The 8,618-nt window shown below is 46.1% G+C and overlaps 2 protein-coding genes across 2 annotated transcripts; one reads left to right on the top strand and one right to left on the bottom strand.

Moving 5' to 3' along the window:
• Window positions 1-4,522: 4,522 nt before the first annotated feature.
• BKCO1_1440002 (amino acid permease protein) lies at window positions 4,523-6,043 on the bottom strand (the record flags this gene model as incomplete). Its single annotated transcript, XM_020271188.1, has 1 exon — window positions 4,523-6,043. One exon carries the CDS (start codon window positions 6,041-6,043, stop codon window positions 4,523-4,525), a length of 1,521 nt encoding a protein of 506 aa, XP_020124872.1.
• Window positions 6,044-6,881: 838 nt separating this feature from the next.
• BKCO1_1440001 (alcohol dehydrogenase) lies at window positions 6,882-7,863 on the top strand (the record flags this gene model as incomplete). The annotated part of the gene is made up of 2 exons (XM_020271187.1): window positions 6,882-7,266; window positions 7,334-7,863. The coding sequence occupies 2 exons, from the start codon at window positions 6,882-6,884 to the stop codon at window positions 7,861-7,863; spliced, it is 915 nt and encodes a 304-aa protein (XP_020124873.1).
• Between the last annotated feature and the right edge of the window lie 755 nt (window positions 7,864-8,618).

The raw sequence follows: 8,618 nt of genomic DNA, 5'->3' as shown, positions 1-8,618 counted from the left end.
TAAAAAACTTATAGAGAATAAATTAAATAAAAATAAAAATAAACTTTAAAAATAAACTTTCTATTATTCTAGAGTTTTTTTTAAATAGATATTAAATTTTATTAAAATAAAGTATATAAATTATTTAAGTTAAGAGCTTTAAAACTTTTTATAAAGTAATAACGTCGTAATAGTAGTTTAAAAAAAAACTAGATATTTTAGTAAATAATATTACTAAAATATCTTACCTTTTATTTTAGAACTCTTTATAAAGTAATAAAGTTATAGTAATAAAAAGAAGAGAAATATTAAGTAAATATTAAAAATAATTAGTTAAAGTAACTATACGCTATAAGTAGTTAAATAAAATAAAAGATAGATAATAAAAAGCTTATAGAGAAAAGATAATACGAATATTACTATTAAAAGTTTCTTTCGTTCTATAATTAATAGGGAAGCCCCGGCCTTTCGCTTAGTAGCGTAAAAATTACGTAAAATAGTAGTTTTACTAGTAGTATTTTAGGCCTAGTAGAAATAGAATTTTATAAATAGTAAGCTAATATTATAATAATATTATAGTAGAGGAATATTACGATTATCTATACTAGCTCTAGTAATAATAAGAATATTTAAAATACTATAAGACTTAAAACACGATTTAGACCCGTTAAATAAGCTATAAAGATAGTATATTACCGTAGCTAATATCTACGTAAGTATTATTAATAGTATTTATATATAATTAAGGGGATTAGCGGTATAAGTAGCGATATATATTAACTAGAGTAAAAGAAGCGGTAATAAAACTTTAAAGCTCGCGGAATTATATAAATATTCGAGTATAGTTTTCGAATTTTTATAAAAAAATATTTATATAGGAAATCTTACCGTCTTAGATAAAACGGCCGCCGCGAAGAAGGGCTACCCTCTACCTATCTAAAGAAACTTTTAGACTTAGCCGTTTTTACTTTTTCTTACGTTTTTTCTTACGTTTCTATCTTCTATTTTCTTTTTCTTCTCTACTACTTCTACTATCCCTATCCCTTTCTAGAGGTACGCCCGTTCCGGCGTACCGTTATACGTACTTCTAAAACCTCTTCTATTAAGTAAACTTTCGAAAATCCCTATATAGCGCGCTCTAGCGCCGTCTCTAATAGCTAACGGCTTAAGAGAGACGTAAAACTAAATAAAAAAATAAAAGAATAAATAAGCGGTAATAGAAAGAGCGCCGATTAGAAACGAAAAAGACTTTAAATAACGATATTCGTAGTTAGCTATTATCTATACTATACTATCTAGAAATAGTACTTTTATATAATAGTAAGCTTTAGCCGATACTTATAGCCTTAAGCTTTATATAAGACTTATCGTTTCTACTTCTTAAGTGTAAAGACTTTACTCTATACGGTATAAGTAAATTCTCTACTACTATAGTAGTAATTTTACTTAAAAAAAACTAGGTATTTTAAGAAGGCTTATATATTAAAATATCTTACTTTAAATTATTTTATTTAAATATCTAGTCCTACCCTTTTTTAATTATATAAAAAGATATTATTAATATATAAAAGTTTATACTTAAAAGTAGAATATCAAGTTAAATTTCTATAAACCTAGGTATTTTAGTAAGAGTATAGATATAAAAAAAAATTATATTCGAAAAACTAGGTATCTTAGTAATTTACCGTTAAACTAATATAGCTAATAGGCTATAATAAATATTATAATAGCTAGCTATTAAAAACGTAATTTAAGTTTTTATAAAAGCTATTTAAGATATAATCTAGTTATTAAAACTTTTATAGACTATAAAATTAATAAAAAATATTAAAATACTTTAATATTAAATTTAAATAAATTTTTTCTTTAATAAAGTAGAAGTAGTATACGCTACTACTTAAGCTAATAAGAATAGGGCTAGTTTCTTATACTTTTTAAGATAAATTATCTAGTAAATACGCTAGGCGTATAAATAGTCTTAGATTTAGTTCTATTTTTAATAAGTACCGCTTCTAAAGAAACGCTGAACTAACTAAATAAATAAAGAGCTAAAAATTTATAATAGTAGTAATATAGTAGTATATCTACGAATATTATAGCTAAAACGTTAGGTAATCTCGTATTAGTAGTATAATTTTCCGCTACTAATCGCTATCTACCTAGATAGCAGCGAGCATTACCGGCGCCGGCGGCGACGGCGAGTAATAAACGTAATAACTACTCCTAGGGATAAGCGCCCAGCTTCGCTAGGGCCCTATTAATAGATTTCGCCTCGCCAATCTATTAACATTACATATTAAGCTATATAGGGCCAGCTATCTAATATTACAGAGATAGTTCTGGTTAGTAATATAGCACTGGCCAGAATCTATATATTTAAACTCTTCTAAGTATGCATTGGCTGCACTCCCTATATACCGTTAACCTACGTAGTTAACTCAAACTAGCAATTTACACCTTTGCTGGTAATAAGGCCTTCGCACACGTAGGTGTTAGCCCTACAATCGAAAGCTAGTACGTCCGCGCTATTTCCAGCAACCTCATATATTATGAATAGCGAATTGGTGTGCGTGTCCTAGGTGTCGGCCCAATTTAAGCAGCCCAATTTCCACGGCGTCACGCCACCACGACCACGCTGTGCCGCCACTGCACACATGTCTACGACTGTACACCTGCTGCTTGCCTGGCCATGTTGCAAAGCTTGGGCCCGTCCAACATCGTCTTTAGCGAAGCTCTGCGTCTCTACTTCTAATCTCCAGAGATTAACGTTGTCGGCGACTTCTGCTGCATCCGGCCCTTAAGCAGCCATGATCCAGCACGCGGCGGGCGGCGGCAGCAGCGACGACACCGAAGCCACGGCTGCAGGACCGGTCGTACTGCACGCCCGAACGCCTGCGCGGGCTGGTGCGCGGCGGCCGCCTCGACCCAGCATCAACTACCCATGGCCACCGCCCATGCTCAGGTTCCAACACGGGCTGACGTGAACACGAGGTTAAATTCCACTCGCCCTTCAACCCGCCCTTCCCTCGCCGTCCTTCATCACGAACGAGGAACATGCGCTTTTGAATACTACAACCACAGTCGAGCAACCATTGCTATCAGCAATCGAGGGGCAATATGCCTACCCCGCCTTCATGCTCCCGATAGACGAATCCGATGGGACGCAAACAACCGCCACAGCCCCCGGTGCTTGATCATGTATCCCACACCCCGTCCTCGCCCTCATCGAGCGGTGGTAGCCAGCAGCGGAAGAATCCCAGCGCATAACCAACCTGGACCCTACGATGAACACGCGCAGAGCTGTGACAAACCTTCTGGAATGGCGCATCCGCTGGCAGGACGCGGGCACACGTCTGTTGTCGTGGCAAGAAAGGATGGAAATGTCGTCGGCGAGTCGCAGGAAGTGCAGAGTTGGAGATGCAGCATGACGAAAAGAGCCCTCTCGGCACCATCCTCGCCGCCTCGCCGGAACCTAAGCCACCATGACCCGGGACTCGCCGCCGACGCTACACCTAAAGCTAACCGCCTCGCCGCGATCGTTCCTTCGCCAACTTTGTAGGCTTCCTGTCCACCATCACCAACCGCGGCGACATGTGCTCCAGCAATTCGTGCAAAACTCGCAGCATCAAATTGGATATATAACCGTAACCATGGCACTCATGTAGCGAGGGTGAGGGGCAGAATAACGAAACATCACCCCAGAAAGAAAACACGAAACACTGTCAAGCTACCGAAGCAGGAAAATCTCTCGCTTGGGCTTGGCAAGATGCCACTCATAAGAGTCCATCCTCTTTCCTCCCATGTGGAAAGGTCCTGCTTCACCGAAATGGGAATGAGTCCTGAAAGCCCTGAACTGTCGGAAATGTGACCATAAACGTGCTTATCGTTCTCAACGGCTTCTTCATCTTGCTGCTTCATTTCCCTCAATGACTTCTCCATTGTCCTTCATCCTTTATTCCTCCATCTTTTTTCCCCTCCATCTTCCTTCTTTCCTCCTTCCTGTTTTCCCTATCGGTGCCCTTCGTGACGCCTGTGATTCCGCCCAGTCCCGTCTGCCCGTAGTCTGCCGCTACAATTGTAATGTCGGCTCTCCTGTAAATAGCATCCATGCGACTGAGCTGAATATCAGTACCACACGAGATATTGTCATCTCTTGCGCAGGCCGAAAGTAGAGCACCGGCAATGCTCAAGTCTATCCGGTCAAGCACTTTTCTACCGTAGTGCCACGGTGAGTTCCCGGTTCTTCCTTGCCTGTCCACCACACTCGATATTCTCGTCCGGACGATAGCTTCAGATGCCCATGACATGAGCTAAAATAAATCTTCTTCTTCTGAAGTTCTTCGGCGAGCGGAGCTTTGAGCCGGCAGGATTCGTGGTGGTGAGAGACAGTTTTTGCGATGGCCCTCAGTCGCGGCGAAGTGGGTCTTGGTAGTCTTGGCTGTTCAGCGTGGTGTTTGGGTATATCGGCTAACAGCTAAACCTAAAGGAGCTGCCGCCGTCAAACCAGGAGATAGTGAGACCAAGTACTTTGATAAAAATGCTCTCAGTGACAAAACTCGACAATCTCGTTGCCAAGCCCCTCCATATTCCCTCGGACCGTGGCAGTCTCAATCAGGTCCAAAGCCTCCCCCGCCGGCACGCGTAGCTTTGTGACTTTCCCATCGAGGTCCAACGCGAGCAGCTCCTCGTCAGATCGATGCACGTCTCCATCCCAATCCACGCGCACGACCACGACCGTTCCCTTTCCAGCCAGCTCCGCCTGGTCGACCCACACGAAGAAGTCGCGCACCAACGCCTCGTCGAACCGCCGCGTCCGACACACCCACGGAAACCACCGCGCCGCCTCGTCCAGATCCTCCCACCGGATCTTCTCGTTGACGCGGCCCGGTACCACGCGGCGCGGCGGCGCGTATACGACGCGCTTGTCGTGCTCGCCCCGCGTCCGCCAAGTCGGATCCAGCGCCTGTCTGGCTGCCATGGCGTGGCCCTCGGTCCCCACGCCCGGCTCGACGACGAGGACGAGCGGGTGCTTGGGCGGGTGCAGGCATGCGGCGTCGAGGTAGCGTTGCTGGAAGCCTGCGTATTCCTCGGCAGGCATGCGCTGGTGGTGGGCGGGCGTCGCGACGCCCTTGTCCCACGCGAGGTGCACCAGCACGAGGCCGTGCTCGCCGTAGTGCGGCGTGTCGGCGACAAGCAGCCGCGTCCTGTTTAGTCGGGGGTTCTTGCGGCAGCGGCTGGGGTGTCGGGAGCAAGCTTGAGCGACGAGGTCGGCGGTGACGGTGGGGTCGGGAGGCACCATGGGGTTGGAGCTGTCAGACGGGCTGCTGGGGGGTTGTGGCTTTAGGGTGGCTTGCCAGCGGATGATGTAGTCGGTTTCGGGCTTCTTTTTGCGCGAGGAGCCGGGTTCGAGCCTGCGGACGAGTTTTCCCGCATCGATGCCGGAGGTGACGTAGAGGGGGGCGAAGGTATCAATGTGCTTGATGTGGGCTGGCGGCGGGTCCGGGCCGCTGTCGGAGCTGTCGCTTTCATCGTTGTCGTCAATGTAGTCGTGATCATCGTCGTCGTTGTCGTGTCCGCTGGGAGGCGTTTCGTAAGACTCCTTCTCTTCCGACCAGTCCGAGTTTCCAACCTGGAGATTGGAAACAGTCAGTCCGGCTTCAGCAGCCTTGATGAAGAAGGAGTCGGTACTGCAGCCGGCTTCATCAAAGTTGCCGTCATCAAGGGTGACAAGCAACACGCCCCTCGTCTTCCATTCCTTATGGGTGGCTACGATGAAGTAGATGGGATCGAACGTATGGCGAGGGCCGAGCTCGAGGTGATGGTCGTAGACGGCGCGCAAAGGGCTTCCTATGAAGCGGGCTTGCGTATCCGCGGGAAGGCGCACGTTGTCGCCCGGGGTTGCGTCGGGGATTCCAGACTCGCACTGCCGCTGCAGCTCATGCAGCTCACCATCTGACAGCTCGACAAGAGTGTAGAGAGCAGTCGGGAGCAATGACATGGGCTCGTTGCGGTAGCGCTCCACTGGCGCCGTCGGCGGTAGGCTGAGATCTGGAGGGGTTGCCATGTTGGAGAGGTGTTGTTGTGCGTTCAAAGTCACAGCCTGCAGGAATGGAAGGAGTGGAAGCTGCTAAAAAGAGATGCTGGAGCCTGGTGGCGACGTCATGAGCTGACGCCAACGCCCGGGCCAACACGAGCCGAACATGCCACGTGATGCCCCGCCCCCACATCTCACCCGAACTATCCGTCCGCTCCCGCGCTGATCTTTAAAGCTTATTGGCCAGCCTTGCCCGCAGCCTCCACCGCCTCCACCGCCTCCACCGCACCCTTTCCCTGGCCCGCAAAGAATAGTATGTATCGTGCAAGCTGTTACCATTCCCGATTAGAAGTGCCAACTGCCCACCACTTCCTTGTCAACGACTTCCTACTTCCGTAATAATGCCAAGTTTTGGCCCTTCAGGCCGCCTACATAGCCTCAGACATTTGACCCGCGAAGAAACCTTCACTGAATTCTCGCCAGAGGATGTCGCAGGAATAACGCCCTCGCCGCAATGGAGCTGACACTATGGGGCTGTGCAGTGGAAGAGACTCCTCCAGCGCGCTGATTGCTAACAGCTGAAAAAAAAAGCCAACACCGCCCAGCACAGTAAGAACTACCTGGACATCTAGAACCAAGCTTAGAATACATCTCGTCGTGAATGTATAAGTACAGGCTTAATCGGCTGATGGTAAGAGCATCAACAGCATCTTCCTCTCGAAATCTTGACTCGCTTCGTCATCCGTAGTGACAACGCAACCGAACGATCGAACGAGCAAACGAGTAAGCAATATATTAGCTCTCACCCCAGCTTCGCACTCGCTCAAAGGTCCCAATCTTATAACAAGGTTATTCCTGCAATTTCACAATGAAGTACCTAGCGCTCCTCGCCGCTCTCGCCGCCTTTGTCGCGGCATCGCCGAGCGAAAACCACCTCCGGCGAAACGACCCGGACGACCTTTTGATATTCACCTGCGACCAGATGCCCGAGGTCTGCCACAACATGTGCTATGGCGCCTACTGCGTCGGCATCGGCACGAGGCTCAAGTACGACAAGCCCGATTCCACCACCAAGCGCAACCGCCGCAAGGCTGCCGGATGCATCGAATCCGGCGGCAACCGCTGCTCCGTCAAGAAGAAGTACGACAAGGGATACCAGTGCGACGAGTACCCATTCGCCAGCACCGCCGTGATTGGCGGCGGCGATGATCAGACCCGCATCAACAGATGCGTCCCCGCGGGCGAAAACAGAAGTGAGTGGGCCGGGAAAAAGAAAGAAAAAAATCACTTGCTTTTACTGACCACTAGAGCAATGAATAGAGCAAGGCGGTATCATCAACAGCTTCTACCGCAAGACGTACTGCGGCGGCGGGCCCTGCGAGTTCACGGCCAAGTTCTCCAACGCCGGCAACATCGACATGTGCGACAGCATGAACGGCAACACGGACGTGTGCAACGACAAGGACAACGAGGTCGAGGGCCCCGGCTTCGGCGAGCCCGCCAAAGACGGCGACGAGGCCGACGACGGGACCGACGACGACGGCGGCAACCCTGAGCCCGAGGCTGATGCGCCCAGCTCCAAGAAGATCAGGCGACGCACCACCAACACGGTGCATCCCAGGTACCAGACCAGCTCCGGTCTCGAAATCGAGATCCCGGGTGGCGCGCGCATCGGCCAGCGTGCTGTGACGGTTCTGCCGCGGAACGCGACGCTTTGGGATGAGCAGGCAAATGATTATGACTGGGATGGGGATGAGGATGACGATGATGATGACGATGATGATGACTATGGTTACATGATGGATAACTTGGATGTCAGGGACGACACCATCGTAGCCGAGATTTCTTAAGTTACCATAGAGGTGGCTTTGCTTAGGGGACTTGTAGTTATAACTTCTACATAGGAGGCGAAGCCACTGCGTCATAACTTTCGTAGGTAGTCGTGAAATTGGTTGTGTTTTACGCGTGCGTGTCGACTCGTCTACAGAGTGGGACAGTTGCATCATGGAGAGGCTCGTAATGGCCGACTGCTCTGAAAACTGGGTCGCTGCATAGGAGCTGTGTATAACCTCTTATAATAAAACCAACTTCTTACTATTAGAAACGTAATAATAGCGGCCTATTTTAGCGTAAAACGCTTTAACCTACGTTAAATAGCGTAAAATTAAATATTAAATTATTACTTGATAAGCTAGATAGAAAGAATTCTTTAATTATTTTCTTATATAGATTTTAGTTATATTTTTACGAATTTTTATTATCTAGATTAAATTTTATTAGCTCTTTTTTATTTTTATAGAAAATTCATTATTTAAATTTACTTAAATTTATATTTAATTAGTTTAATTTTTATAAATTTTTATAAACTTTTCTTTTATAAACTAGTTAATTATATTAAAAATAATATAACGCTCGTAAATTATATTTCTTAGTCTTTTTTTTATTATACTTAGCGGGATTACTATTATATAATAAAACGCCGCCTACGCTTATTTTTATAAAATTTTCTATATTTTCTTTTAGCGTACTTACTTTATTATTAAGCGAGCTTCGCTATTTAAAGCGAAGAAGTTTAAGACTTTAGATACTAGAAATTATTATAAAA

The sequence above is a fragment of the Diplodia corticola genome (assembly GCF_001883845.1).
Source record: "Diplodia corticola strain CBS 112549 chromosome Unknown scaffold144, whole genome shotgun sequence".
NCBI lineage: Eukaryota > Fungi > Ascomycota > Dothideomycetes > Botryosphaeriales > Botryosphaeriaceae > Diplodia > Diplodia corticola.
The sequence above is the reverse complement of the archived record's forward strand: the minus strand, read 5'-3'. Positions and strand labels throughout refer to the sequence as shown.